Source organism: Kwoniella shandongensis, chromosome 7 (assembly GCF_008629635.2).
Source record: "Kwoniella shandongensis chromosome 7, complete sequence".
NCBI classification, from domain to species: Eukaryota; Fungi; Basidiomycota; class Tremellomycetes; order Tremellales; family Cryptococcaceae; genus Kwoniella; species Kwoniella shandongensis.
In genome coordinates, this window is record NC_089293.1 from 458,580 (window position 1) to 472,979 (window position 14,400).

Consider the following 14,400-nt stretch of genomic DNA (forward strand, 5'->3'; position numbering starts at 1 on the left):
CCTACTCTATCTCTTCACTATTGACTCTGTGATGAGTGTGATCCGCAAGTACTGTACGTGTTCGTAATACAAATGGGTGGGAGAAACCATACTCGTAATCCAAGACCGAAGAAACTACCACAAATAAAACAAAATCGTTAAACTGACTCGGTCAAACGAAAGGAGATACCCAAAAAGACTGTACGAAGCGTGTTTCGTCTTAAAGGTGACGCCCAATCCACCTCCCTTCCCATTGGCCCTTGAGATCCTCACTCGCTCTAACCTATCTCGCGACCAAATTAACATGTGTCGCTCCGACATCTTTACACTCGCCAAACATCGCTTCTATATCCGCATCACACTTGATCGTGATCTCATCTTCGTCCGAATCGATCCACTTGATCTGGAGCGGGGTGTCGCTTATCCCTCGGTTGGGACTGCATATTCTGATCTTCTTCAGAATCTTCTGATACAACGTTGGGAAGTTGATCTCTGTCGGCACACCAATGAAGAAGTGGTCCTGCGACAAAGACGACCATGTCAGCTCAGTTGCTCACTGTGAATGCAAAACAGCTCAACCACTCACATCGCCACAACGTAATTTGATGAGCATATTTGCACCTTCCCCGCTGTTCTGCCTGGAGACTGGCGTAGGACCCCTAGGGTCGCCGGGAACACTCCCATACGGTGTCGCCGGACTCTGTTGATCTGAAGTCTCTGATGTCTCGGTCGAGTGACTCTCCCCACTTGACCTCTTGCCACCACTCATGCGCTTAGTAAAGTATGCCGTTCCACCAACGAGCGTTGACGAGCTACTAGTCGCAAGACCGTCTGTCATCGATGGAGGACTGAATGCAACGTGACCATTTGTCCAACTGCCGTTCCCTGACGCTGTGTTCGGTAAAGGAGGAGCAGCGTGAACTTTCGGTTGTTGGTAGACATTTGGACTAGATGCACTTCGATTTCTCAATGGTGGAGGATAAGGTACGCTCGGTGCCACGCCGTGTGACGGTGCTCGTACCATTCCCCTTGGAACACCGTATCGGTTGAAGGTATCTCTTTGCTCAGTTGGTGAATCCTCCTCTGTCTCGTCGGCACGTTGCAATTTCGATATGCTCATCTGCCTCATGCCGATCGGGGGTCGAGCACTGCTAGGACCCATACCGAAGGATGCCTCTGACGCAGTTGACATTGCCGACATTGCCGAAGTCAGTCGAGGCAGAGGTGGCGGCATCGGTTGTTGACTTCTCCATTGGGTCATACTGGGCCCGAACTGGTCTTCCGTCAAAGCACGAGCCCTGAACTCGGCTTGCACAGCTGCAGGCACGCTTTGTTGACTCTGCACACGTCGACCTGTCGATGGATGGACCGAAGTGTAGGACCCATGTCCAGACATGCTTGGTGTCGTCCTTCCGCTTCGCAATCCGTCCTCGTCATCGTCCTCTTGCGAGTTGAAGTGACTAGCCTGGTTTGGCAGTGGAGGAGGAAGGGAGTATGGGGGATGTTCAGAAGCGGGAGTAGGGGGAGCGAAAGTAGATTGTTGATATTGCTTTTCGGAGCCGGAGAATCGACCGCTGAGATGAGATCGACTGTTTCGGTACTCCTCTTGCTTTTTCCGTTCCGCATTGGCCAGCTCCATCACCTTGTCTGCCCATCTCTTCATCTGATCCTCGGTCTTACCGATCATGATGAAGGAGTCTTCCTGCTCCTCGTGCCAGCCATTGGGGTGTCGATGAGGGACTGTCCATGCGATACAAACGCGTGGCGCACCATACGGTTCGGTCGCTAGGCGGATTGTTAGTCTACCCGATCCGGCGTCCAATCGCCACACTAAACTCACGACTTGGCTCAATAGGCAACAATGTAGCTCTGTTGATGTTAGAAACGAAAATCCTTCCCTTCAAGGCCAGTTTTCGCTTCTCTGGCATGGAGCCTTTGCTGGCCGTCTTGTCCTTTCTCAGCATGCTCGAGTTCTTGCTGGATTTCTTCCTCTCCGGCATCACTTCCTTGCAACAGAGCATCATCTTCTCGAACAAGAACACGTGGTACTCTCTCGGTTGATCGGCCTTGGTCACAGTGAAATGGTCATCAAGCCAGAGATCACCGAACTTGTCGAGCTCATGGCCTTTCCAATCCTCCACACGATCCAGAAGCTCTCGGACAGTCGCTTGCTTGGCTTTGAAGTCGGTCACTTCATTGATACTGTTGGCGATACGCTTGACAGCAGCGTAACCTTCCTCAAGCTCGGGCCGGTATGGATACTCGTGCTTTGCAGTGGCATGGAGGATTGCCTGTGTGCGATATTTAGCAAAATCATTGTGACTGGAGAACGCAAAAAGCTCACATCGAGTAGCAGTCCGTATTTGGTGATTCGTTGGATAGGCTTGATCATGAAAGCTTGCAGTTCGGTCTGAGGATCCAGACAAGGCTTTTGCGACGCAGGCAACTCTTTCCCACGCTATGTGACATGTCAGCTTATATACCACAGGTTTGGTGTCTACGTTAACCTACCAAAAGATTGGGCATTTGCTCATTGACGACGGTGATAGCGTCGAGATAGTTGGCGCAGTATGGTCCATAGCAGTCAAACTCCGGTTCGCTGGTGATGAACGGTCTGCCCCATACACCTTCTGCCCACGCTTTCGGTCCTCGGCCCTCTTGGATAGGTTCGTACTCCATCTCAAGCTTGATCAGGAATTTTCTCTGTACAATCAACGTCAGTGAACCATCGCGTGTAGTTAAATCGACTTATCGAAGGCTTCCGAACTCACGTGGAAATCCAGAATTTTGCCCAAGTTGGAGAACATCTGATGGTTGGTCTCCGTTGAAACTAGCTGAGCCGCCAGCATCTCCTGAGAGCATCTGACCAGGATCTCTAATTCCTGGACATAGGATTTCTCGCTCGCTACCAACTCCTCGACCGATTTGAAGGCGTTGGCATCCGCTGATGATTTGGATAGGCCTCGTTGCATGTCCTCGCCAGTCGGTGACGGTGTTTCCGCTCCATTTCGTGAGTTGTCAATGTGAACACCACCATTCATGGTGGCGGCCATGTTCGCAACTGCACCGGCGCCAGGACCTGTTCCGCCCATTGAAAATGGCAGATCGTAGGATTGTCGAGATTGAGTACGAAGCGCGGAGAGTTGTAATGAGGATGAGTTGGTGTATGGTGTGTTCGGAGAGAGAGGTGACATTGCTGATTCAGGCAGATGGTCCAACATCTCCTCGACGGTGTGAAGCACTTTCATTAAACCTGTCGAGTCGTATGCTTCGATCTCATCCCCGGTACTCTTTCCCCACAATTCGTGCAGTGCCCACATGTCACTGTGCCATCGCCCCTCCTCCCTGCGCTTCTTCATCGCCATGCAGAAGGAAGCGATATATCTCTGGCAAGGCTTTGCGTTATCGGGGCGTTTCGCCCAATTCCGCACGCCGTCTGGTGAGTCGTAGAAATGTGGGAGGTCGTATTCGATCTGGGGTGGAGCGGGGAGATCGGCATAGAGGGAGGAGGTTGGGTCAACGAATGAGGGGATGAGGAGGTTGTAGAGGTGACAGAGTGGGGAGCCGAGTCGGAATGTGTGGCAAATGTGAGAGACAACGTCGAGAGGTTCAGCACCGGGCGGTTGCTCTGCACAGAAGTATCAGCAGATGTACCCACGGAGCCCAACTGACGCAAAGCGTGGACAGTGCACATACCCAAAAAAGGCTGGAAATCCTCTACACAACGTAATCTCTTTCTGAGGATAGAGCATGTTTGATACAATGATTTGGTCGATGACAGCGCTGCTGTCTTGAGAGCGAGGGCGTTTTGTCTAAACGTCCAGCGGCAAAGGTCGTAAGCGTCTCTACCTGTGGCCACTAGGCACGAGGATTTGACTCACGGGTTGGATGGCATCTGTATACTTTGTATATCCAATGGGGGTAAACCCTCGTAACCCCCTCTCTGGCTCACAGAGCCTACTCTCTTTCGAGATATAGAACCGGATATTGACATCGGATGATTTGGTCTCTGATGGTCGTGGAGTGATAATGGACAAGTTGCAGGCCGAGAAGGGCACTGCGCTAGTGACTGACGTGGCCAGTAGTGAAGGAGGAGACTAAATGTAGGGGGGTACGGGACCGAACGGGCGCGCAGAGACTGGTGAGATCAAAATCGACCAGTGAGAACAGAGGAGGTAGAGCGTAGTAGTAGGACGTGCTAGAGCCCTGCTATCGTGGTGCTGTAGACTCGATACAGTGGTCGAGAGGAGGTGAAGGATATCCTAATGAACAAGTGGGGGGCCTGGCCACAAAGGAGGATTAATGGGTGTACAAATACCTGCCTTTGGTAGATGGACGCTTCGAGATAGAGGTAGGCCGAAGTCGAAGGGACACCTTTGCAGATGAGAGTAGGTGGATGGGCCTAATCGAAAGAGGGTCAGGATTGACGGATGATCTCGGTATATTGGTAAAGAACCAAAATAGTTAAAGGAGGGTTTGTGCGAAATGAAGGTCCTCGATGTTGGTTGATTGATTGATTGATCTCCCTCCGCAGTGAGGAGTGAAGAGATAACTTGGATCGCCACGTATCGAACGATGGGACCGTGTGTCAAGTGGAGTCTTGATTGGGAAACGTGTTGACCCGAAATCCGAACAGTGAGAATGGTCCTAGCGTGAACGATTTGCAGTAAGATGATCTTGATATCGACCGTTGACGACAAGTCAAGGTTGATAATTGATTGATGGCTGGAAGTCGGATGGGCGTTCAAAGTAATACCGATGTAGATATTCTCGAATCTGGTCGTCGATGAAACCCCGTTGACACTCTGTCTCTGGATGTCCGAGCGTGTTTGATGATGATGATGCTGAGGTGAAAAAGAGGCCCCTGCTCTTCTCTATGACGACAAAGTAATCGAAGTCTATCCTCTATTTCTTCCAGTGAGCAAAGTAGTCACTGTTGTATGTGTGTGATGATAGAAGAGCTGCCAGCAGCTGTGATTGATGGATGGTTGTTGCGTGTTGCGTGTTGTGATTACGACTGGTCGGTTGCAAAGGAGAAAGTAATCGTTGGTGGAGCGTTGAATGAGAGTTTATCGAATCGAATAGTAAGGGAAAGCAACTACAAAAGAGATGAAGAGAAGAAAGAAGAAGCACACACAAAGAAGGTAGCTTGTTATTGTCGGTCGTGTATGTATTGTGTTGTATCGAGATCCAATCGAGAGATGATGAAGAAGCACTGTTGAGTGTCTGTCTGTACATGGGTTTGTTGGATTTTCTTTTTGTTCCAACTGGTGAGACGCGTGTGAAAATAGCATAATACAAAGAGATTCAACTTTGCACCCTCCAACCTTGTTTTCGTTTTATCCGGACCACCAATCACTCACTGTATTATACAGTGTCAACGGGATGGACCATCGACGGCGATCTCTTTCGAATGTGACGAATATCGTCAGCTGATGCATGCATGCATGCGTCGATGAGTCAAAAGATTGACTGGAGGCCGCTCTCTGACATGCCATCAAACTTCACCATACACCATGTATTGACCATCTTTTTTGTCAGAACGGTAAACGCGCCTCCTCCGATTGAAAGTCTCTCTTTTCTGGTTCAGGGTTTTCTACTGCTGATAGCTTCTTTTACTTGCGCCACCATAGCATGGCTTCCCTTCTGTAGTCCAGGATGCTACCGCAGAGTTGGGTATATTAGTATCGACCATCACTGGTCTTCATGGTCGATGTTCAGTCTTTGCTGTCGATGCCAAAAAGTGAAACAGCCATCGGCTCAGTCGGTCGGTTGTTCCACCCCTATGCATGTTGTCTTCCCACCTCTAAACCAAATCCAAACCCAAAAAAGGATCGACAATGAGGACATCACCGAGGTCGTTTCTTCTCTTCAGTTAATCGACGGAAGACTCGCTGTCCGAGAAATATGGAGATACAGTAAATACTGTCAATTCCAACTAACCTTATTGCCTCATCAAGTCTAGACTCTGTTACATCACCCGACAGTACGAGCAGTAGTAAGTTAGTAGCAGTGTCCTGTGCTCCGACCCACAGAGCATCACAGCTCCGATCTCATTTTTAGCGTTTTAGCTCGGAAACACTTTTTGTCAACTAACATAAAAAGAGCCCTGACCTTTTTCGCGCATACATTATTCAATTCCATTCCCTAACCTAATTTACACCAAGCTGAAGTTGGATCGGCCTTAAAGCTAGAGTAAGCTTTGACAAGCCAAACCATATAGATCTTCCGACGTTATTAAGTCTTGTTATTGATGTTCTTGTGGATCTTTGAAACGCTTATATAGGTTACATAGTGCTTTTCATATTCTCATCATACTCGATCTGTTTGTTATGCCAAGGCGTGACTTGCGCGAATCGATCGAGCTATACATCGATCAAAACTCCTCCCATCGAGTGAGATCCATGTCGTTTGCAAGACGGGGGACGACGTAAGGGTCGAAGGTCTGCGATGTTACAAGTACAAGTCAGCACAACTAATCAACCCATCAATACTGGATGGTTTTCCGTGTTACTGGAAGACTACAACTTACCTTCCAGTACTATATGATCAATCATATCCACTCTACCGTCAGCAATAGTAATAACCTGGTCGTAATCCCGGATCTTGACTCACGGGGTTGTTGAGGTGATACTGCTGAGAAGACTCTTTCTCGTATCGCTCGACGATACAGAACTTGGTCTCGTCCTTGGGGTCTTGCATGACGAACCAGTCGATGGTCTATGTGATCCCGACGCGATATGGTGGATTGGTGGAAGTTCATCCAGAGTAAAGGGAGAACGGGAGCGGGATGATGATAATATATAGTGAAGGCATGGTGAAACATTGAACATGAGCAAGTGCAATTAGAGCAAATCAATGCGTCATTGACATCCAACCGGACTCACCTCTTGGTCCTTCCTGTACACTTCTGAAGCCTCCTTCAACTTCTGCTTGACCTCTTCGACCTTGTCCTGCACAGCACAACGCAACGCAAAGAGCGGATAAACGTCAGTTCTATCCCCTTTCACCCTACCTCATCGTAGAGGCGACATCAAATAGAGGAAGAGGAAGGGTAGACTTACGGGAAGAGCCTGGAGATGAACGACGATTGTGTAGACCATTTTGCTTTGGATTCTGACTCTGTATGCGATGTTACTATGCAGTGGTGTGGTGAAGAAGGAGAAGAAGAGGGAGAAGGAGATGGTATGTGACGGTGTGGTTGAGATGCCCCACGACAAAGGAGTCTAGAAATGACGAGAGTGCGGCAAGCGACGTTGAGTCCATTACGTGAATCGCGGTACTTGGAAGCGAGCGGGGTGTCTGACTGAATGTGGGGTAATGCAACTAGAAAGTGGAAAAATAACACGCGAGATGGCCATGACCGTATAAAGGATGTGCGCCGGCTGAAATGAATCGTTAACCGGGATAAAGGCTTCGACTGGTACGTCCGCAACAACATATTGTTTCGATCTCTTCTATCAAACGCCAAACATACTCGGTAGTATATACCTCTCGTATTTGACCGATACACACTGCACGCGATGTCAAGCCCAGCACCGATACCTGATAGCAAGGCCACTTTCCGTCCCGATCTCTTCAAGGGGAAAGTCCTCTTCTGCACCGGTGGTGAGTGCAGCTGTTCTTGCCTGACAATTCATCAAAACACCACTCTTGATGCGAGCGAGGCGAGGGACATCTTGGCTGATACCGCGACTTGATCGAAACAGGTCGTAGTGGTATATGTTACGGTATAGTCGAGACGATGATGTCTCACGGGGTGGATGCTATCATCGTAGGAAGGGAGTAAGTCGCGTTGTCCTGTTTCCTGTTCTCCCAACCACCGTTCCATCTCCTCCTCCTCCTCGTCCGTTGATCTTCCTTGTGGAAAGACTATACTTGTCTGATGAGGATGAGGAAAAGCTGACAATATATCACCTGTACAGCGCAAAAGGTCTACAAGAATCAGCCGACAGACTCTCAAGTAAAACGGGGCAAAAATGTATCGCAGCTTCAGCAGACGTGAGAGATCCGGAACAAATCAAAAAGGCAGTAGACCTAGCTCAAAAGACTTTTGGTCGTATTGATTTTGTGATTTGTGGTGAGTCGTTTCCTTACCAACGGGAAGGAGCATGTCAGGCTGACTCGACTCCCTCAGGTGCTGCTGGGAATTTGTGAGTTTCCGTCTTGGCTCAACAGGACCAGGCATGGCTGTCGTTCTGTTTCTCTCCAGCTCGATTTGACTCTTTCCCCCCTCCCTCTTAGCCTTGCCCCGATCAGCTCTCTTTCCGAACGTGCTTTCCGCACAGTGGTCGAGATCGACCTTCTTGGGACTTACCACACGATCAAAGCGACTCTCCCGCTAGTACGCGAATCAAAGGGATCATATATCCATATCTCTGCAACTTTGCACTATAGGGGATTACCTTATCAGGCGCACGTAAGCGCTGCAAAGGCCGGTGTGGATGCTTTGAGTGGGGTGTTGGCTGTTGAAGAAGGACCAAGGGGGGTGAGGTCGAACGTCATCGCTCCAGGGTGAGTCCCTGCATCGATTTACGAGGAATCCAGAACCTTTGCCATTGAGGGTGGACCGTGCTAATGTCTCACAACCGCTGCTCAGACCTATTGGAGGCACGGTCGGGATGGACAGACTCACGCCGAAAGGATGGAAACCAGAGGGCGACGTACCTCTGGGTAGGATGGGAGAGACTTGTGAGTGGAACCTTGGCCGTATGGCTGGACACCTTGCTGTCGAGTGCAGGATGAGTTAGATGCTGCGTGATATGAAGCTGACACTGCTCATTTCCCAGCCGATATTGCCAATGCGGCAGTGTTCCTCTTCTCTCCTGCCGCAGCTTGGATAACAGGGACGGTCACAGTGCGTTCAGCTACTCTACTCTTTGCCTGCTCGTTCGAGTGGGCCAGATTGCTTGGTGTCTCAACAGCTGATGCACTCGATTAGGTCGTGGACGGAGGAGAGCATCACATTCGTCAAATGTCGTTGCCGTACCCTCAAAGTCTGCTCGACCCGGAGAGTGTAAAGTCACTCATTAGGCCAAAGTTGTAGCGAAATAACGAAGTAGTAATAGTGGTCGATACATCCCGAGATAGTCATACAATATGAGACAGCGTGTATGATACAGATAATCAAAACTTTCCTTTCCACTTCCTTCCATCGTATTACGATAACATACTTCTCTTACCTACAAGTGTCCTTCCTTTCGTCTGTTCGACCTACGCAAAGCCCGCAGCTACGGGTCTTCCAGTCCTCGGATCTACCTGAGCCAAGAACCCATAACTCCATAACTGAATCGCGTCGCCCTCTGTCCCCGTCGGCGAGATCGCTCCCAGATCTCCAATTGTAAAAGTCCCATTCCCACCATTAATCCCAATTGACCAGATCGGACTCAATACCTCTGTATAGAGAGCCGGTGCAGATCCCGCGATAGAATACCATAATCTCTGTTGAGCTTGTAATAACCCTTGAACGAGAGCGTTGTTGGTACACCAAGTTGGAGGGGTGGTGGTGGTTGATACGGGTGAGATTTGGTCTGATGATGTAGAGGAAGTACGATTGCATAGTGCGAGTTGGTGAGTTAGACCAGAGGCCATAAGACCTTGTTGCCATGACCAGGAGACGGCACCGTGGTATTGGAGATTGTTGAATGTCTGCGTATATGAATGAGACAAATCACAAGTTAGGATACATCACGACAACAGGGCAAATCGGATGTGTAAGACGAGTTGTGTCGGGGAGTGTCGTACTCACGTCGATATCCGTCACATTCGTATCATACGCAGCGTTAGCCACGACCATCCCCACGTTGGTCAGGAGACCTTGAGGTAGGGGTGAGATTAGCAAACAAGCAAGCTTCTATCCGATATACTCGCCCAGAGAAACGACCCACCTCTCGGATACGGTTGCAGGGCCTCAATCGTAGCTTGGATCACACTCTCCGAGACATTGTTGTTGTAAAGCAGCACGAACCCAAGGTCGGAGTTGAGCACCTAAAGTAGAAAAGGACGTTCATAACTGCTCTTACCTGTGATGTACTCACCTCTACAGGAGTTCCATCTGCCTTGAGAGATAGAGCGTAGAAAGTCGAATTTCCTCCATTTGCAGATGTCGAGTTCCCTCCTCCAGTAGTCGAGTTCCCACCACTGGCTGTGGACGAAGAATTTCCGCCACCAGAACTCAAACCTATAGTCTGTCCACTTCCATACCAACCCAAGTCTGTCACAGGACTACCAGTGACAATAGTACTCCCGTTAAAGCTTCCTGCACCATATAGTAACCCCTCACTGAGATTCGCCTTGGCGACATAGTTGTTCAAAGAAGAGGAAGCGAGAGCGGGTGTAATGGGGACTTGGAAATAGGTGTATGCGTCTTCCCATGTCTGTGCGTAGGAAGTTGCGATGGAGTAGTTGGCTGGGAGGAGGGTTGCGGAAGCCAAAAGAGCTATAGCTCGTAAAGCCGAGGGGATCAGGGCGGCTGTACGAATATATCAGCTTAAGCCCTGCTGTTTCCCTCATCTCATTCAAGTGTGCCTCGAGTGCCGTGTGGATCTCGTCCTTTCACTCACAGTTCACATCGAAAGGAACGACACCATAACCCAAGCCTGATCCGGAATCTCTCCAATTCCCAACTGTCGGATCCCTAATCTTGACCAAATTCGCTTTCGTCGCATTCTGCGCAAACGGTCTTGCCAACTCGATCACATGGTCAACATTCCTCTGCAACAAACTTGCGAAACTCCCATTGACTAAAGTCGATTGTCTTTGTAAGAACGCGTTCGCCCTTCCTTGTCCTTGAGGTGTATTGACGAAATATTCCGCTAGGACTGGTAAGAGCAGGAAATCCGTATCGAGCATCACGTAGTTGTAAAACGGGGTATTGCCGAGTTCCGAACGGTTGTTTTGAGCATTGACGTAGGAAGCATAATCGCCAATGGTCTCTTCGTGACATAATGTCCCATCTGTGATGTTCGTTCTCTCAAGTACTGCACCGAGGATCGATTCTGCCGCAGTTGGCGAAATGACGGGTAATAAGAGACGAAGAGCTAAGAGCGTGTCTCGTCCGAAGTAGGTGAGGAATCGCCATCCCCCTGCCAAGGTTTTGGATGTGTATGTCAGGAACGCTGTTTGGTCAGCGATGGCCGAGCCGTTGTTTTGAATAGCTTGAAGAACGGACGCCAGAGCGGACGAGGTCGAATTGTTGGCACCAGTCGTTGATGGTGCAGAGGTAAGGAAGAGACTTTCTTTACCCAATCCTTCAAGTGGCACAAAAGGCGTCTGCGGTGTCGTACCCGTGAAGTTGAAGACATGCGTGAATCTCACAGTCGCGTTAGCTCCAGCGTTAGGTCGAGTCAATCGGATATCCGGAGGGAGCGATACGTTCGCATTGGGAGTGACGTTGAATATCCCGTTGGTCAGTGTCTCAAAGGTAAGATATTGGACTGTGGTTCCGTTTAACCATTTTCGTTGGAGAAGGATCGTGCTGTTGGAGGAATAGGCGAGGGTGTAGTTGAATATGGAGTTGAAGACACCGCCGCCCTCAACATAGTCTCGGAGAGTACGGACGGAGCCGACTGGGGACGAACGCGAAACAGAACACTGTAAGCGAGACTTTCCACACAAACACGGAAAAGGAGATCGTGGCTCTCGGGTGTTGATAGTCAAGTATGGGTGAACGGAGAATACACACTCAAGGTCACTCCGAATTGCAGATCCCCACTGAAGCTCAAATTCCCACTCAGACCGGTCTGATTGTTCGCCTGACTGACCGACGTCACTGTACTCAGATCCAATGACGTCCCAAGTGTACTAGTCGAGTTTGATGAGTTGAGGGGGACAAAGTACACCAGAGCGCCTGTGTTACCGCTTGGGAAGGCTGCGATGAACCTAGAAGGCGCAGATGAGGAGGAGGAGCTATTGCATGGTCCAATGAAATGTCAGCTTGTGTTTCGCTTTTAAAACTTCAGACAGTGAAAGACGGCCATAAGAAACGACTGTGGGTGCTTACTCTGTAATCACAATCTGAGCCGAAGTGGTGTTATCCCTATAGACATAGTTATCGTAACCTGCAAAGTTGATAGGACCGAATCGAAGTCCTGCACTCGAGTTTGTCTGCGCAAATGCACTTATCGTCCAAGTGCTCAGGACACCCAGTGCGACTGCGAGGATGTGATCGACGATCATCGTACTCTCCACAAGGTGATTTGGATGTCGATATCAGTAGATGAGTTTGAGCAAAAGTGAAGAGTTCTCGAACTTAGCAAGCAAGAATGAGAAGGTGGTGGTTGACAGAGTGGTTGGAGAAAGCCATGATGCATCGTCGAATGGAAGCTACAGTAGCAGCCCACCCTCCCCGTCCACATACAAAGATTTCTTCGGGCAAGATGAGTCATCGGAGAAGTACCCGTCGTAGCCCGTTCTGGTACTGTTCGGGGGTGAGGTGATGAGTAGTGGTACACAAGAGCAGAGTGACGCGCTAAGCTACTTGGTATCTATCTGGTCTTGGTCACATGTTGAACGTCAATTGCAAACTGCTAATTATCAATAATGTTCTCGTCATCGCGTCCTCGCTCCGGGGAGGAGGTGACCGACGCCAATCAATGTTCCTGATCGTAAAGTGAGCCATCGTGGGAAAGCTCATGGCTATGATGATGGCTCGGTAACTGCGCAACAACAATACAAAGATTCATCAATCAACGCGACATCGCTTTTCAAGGCGAGGCAGATAGATCAATATATAGATCATGGGTGATAGACATACACCCCCCGATTCACCACTCCCCAATACGCCTGCAAAGAAGTCGAAGACCGACTCCTCCACAGAGAAAGACGAGATGTCCACTGCCTCCACCACATCTGCTCCCCACTCAGCACCTGTAGCACCGCCCGCTGGTGATGTTGCCGCTGCCCCCGGAGCAACGGGTGCTCCTACAGCGGACGCGCCACCTCGAGTGATAGATGAGAACACAGACATGTCCACTTTGACGGATCAGGAGATCATGAAGCTTATGGAAGGGATGGATCATCAAGAAGATGTAATGAACAAGGTGAGTAAAGCCGATCTCTATCTCTCATGACTGATGGATGTTGGCTGCCAGCTAAACTTGATCGTTGTAGCCACTCATCAGTACACCTGTCCCACTCCTCATCATTAGAGAAGAATACGTCCGAGGTTCACCTCAGATACTCAAGAAATTAGATTGGTTACAAGAACATGGTTGGGATCAAGTATGGCGTGCCAGAGGAGATGGAGATTGTTTCTACAGATGTGAGCATAGCTTTTTCTCATCTAGAATGTGTGTCGTAGTCGCAACGGGCTCGAAGAAGAGCTGATATGGAGTGCTGTGCTTTTTTCGTTGTACAGCGTTTACACTCGCATACTTGTTGAGGATATTACATTCCCCGGACCCAGCATTGGAAGCGAACTTGGCTTACGATGCGATTCAACGAGCTCTCCCTGCTATGGAAGATTCAGGCTTCGACAAAGATCTCGTGAGTGGTCAGACGGAGAACCGTAGCCAGAAACGATCATCTGTCGAGAACAAAATGACATCTCTTTACTGCTTGTCGTCTCCGCGCTTTGCCACCCAAGTAGCACACGCACTGACTGACTTTCGTGCCCTGTTACCGCAGTACGAAGAATTCCTCGATCCGCTGTCATCGCTCATACGGTCTTTCGCGGAAGAGAGAGAGACAACTTCGAATGAATACTCGATCGTTCAGACATTACAAGATGCCGAGAGATCCAACTGTATCGTTGTGGTGAGTTGTGTTTTCTATGTATACTAACTGTATCCAACCGTACTCTATGCTTGACTGACCTTTGGGTCACTACATTCACTTCCACTCGCTCGCTCGTTCACAGGCCCTCCGACTCCTCACTTCCTCTTATATCCGTACCCACTCTTCCCTCTTCTCCCCCTTCCTCCTCTCGCCAACCACATTCCTTCCCCTTTCCACCGACGAGTTCTGTCGTCAAGAGGTCGAACCATGTGGTAAAGAAGCGGACCATGCGCAAATCATGGCATTGTCAGAAGCGCTCAGTATAGGTATCAGAGTAGCTTATCTCGATCGGAGTGAGATAGGAGGACAAGGAGAAGAGAGCGTGATTAATTGGGTCGAGTTTGGGAAAGATACCACAGAAGAAGGTAGACCATTGACTTTGCTCTATAGGTGAGTGAAAGTATCCTTTCGTGTGGATGAGACCTTACCTGTGAAAAGAAAAGGATGGTGCTGATAGTTCTTGGACTTGTTTCCGCTCGCCATGACTCGTAGACCAGGTCATTACGACGTAGTGACGAAAGATGTACCTCCAAAGATACCAGATGTTTAGACGATACAGTATCCGTAGCCGACTTGATCTGGTTCATTGTTTCGTTATACAGTAGATTGTCAGCCGTCACACGGCTATTTAGTATACCAAGTGTT

The 14,400-nt window shown here is 49.4% G+C and overlaps 5 protein-coding genes across 5 annotated transcripts; 2 read left to right on the forward strand and 3 right to left on the reverse strand.

Annotated features, from left to right (window-relative positions):
• Positions 1–262: 262 nt before the first annotated feature.
• CI109_104043 (uncharacterized protein) lies at positions 263–3,973 on the reverse strand (the record flags this gene model as incomplete). The annotated part of the gene is made up of 8 exons (XM_032005226.1): positions 263–499; positions 566–1,764; positions 1,820–2,270; positions 2,324–2,437; positions 2,491–2,682; positions 2,751–3,607; positions 3,676–3,791; positions 3,861–3,973. The coding sequence occupies 8 exons, from the start codon at positions 3,971–3,973 to the stop codon at positions 263–265; spliced, it is 3,279 nt and encodes a 1,092-aa protein (XP_031860460.1).
• A 2,382-nt stretch (positions 3,974–6,355) lies between these two features.
• Positions 6,356–7,082, reverse strand: CI109_104044 (uncharacterized protein; the record flags this gene model as incomplete). Its single annotated transcript, XM_065967414.1, has 4 exons — positions 6,356–6,424; positions 6,595–6,699; positions 6,867–6,932; positions 7,044–7,082. The coding sequence occupies 4 exons, from the start codon at positions 7,080–7,082 to the stop codon at positions 6,356–6,358; spliced, it is 279 nt and encodes a 92-aa protein (XP_065823486.1).
• A 420-nt stretch (positions 7,083–7,502) lies between these two features.
• On the forward strand, positions 7,503–9,025 carry CI109_104045 (uncharacterized protein; the record flags this gene model as incomplete). The annotated part of the gene is made up of 8 exons (XM_032005224.1): positions 7,503–7,587; positions 7,689–7,764; positions 7,905–8,059; positions 8,117–8,132; positions 8,224–8,493; positions 8,579–8,670; positions 8,769–8,836; positions 8,921–9,025. 8 exons carry the CDS (start codon positions 7,503–7,505, stop codon positions 9,023–9,025), a joined length of 867 nt encoding a protein of 288 aa, XP_031860458.1.
• Positions 9,026–9,192: 167 nt separating this feature from the next.
• CI109_104046 (uncharacterized protein) lies at positions 9,193–12,156 on the reverse strand (the record flags this gene model as incomplete). The annotated part of the gene is made up of 7 exons (XM_032005223.1): positions 9,193–9,627; positions 9,728–9,795; positions 9,867–9,966; positions 10,017–10,450; positions 10,542–11,546; positions 11,663–11,886; positions 11,981–12,156. The coding sequence occupies 7 exons, from the start codon at positions 12,154–12,156 to the stop codon at positions 9,193–9,195; spliced, it is 2,442 nt and encodes an 813-aa protein (XP_031860457.1).
• A 560-nt stretch (positions 12,157–12,716) lies between these two features.
• CI109_104047 (uncharacterized protein) lies at positions 12,717–14,305 on the forward strand (the record flags this gene model as incomplete). The annotated part of the gene is made up of 6 exons (XM_032005222.1): positions 12,717–13,019; positions 13,090–13,240; positions 13,337–13,464; positions 13,606–13,734; positions 13,838–14,145; positions 14,248–14,305. The coding sequence occupies 6 exons, from the start codon at positions 12,717–12,719 to the stop codon at positions 14,303–14,305; spliced, it is 1,077 nt and encodes a 358-aa protein (XP_031860456.1).
• Positions 14,306–14,400: the final 95 nt, after the last annotated feature.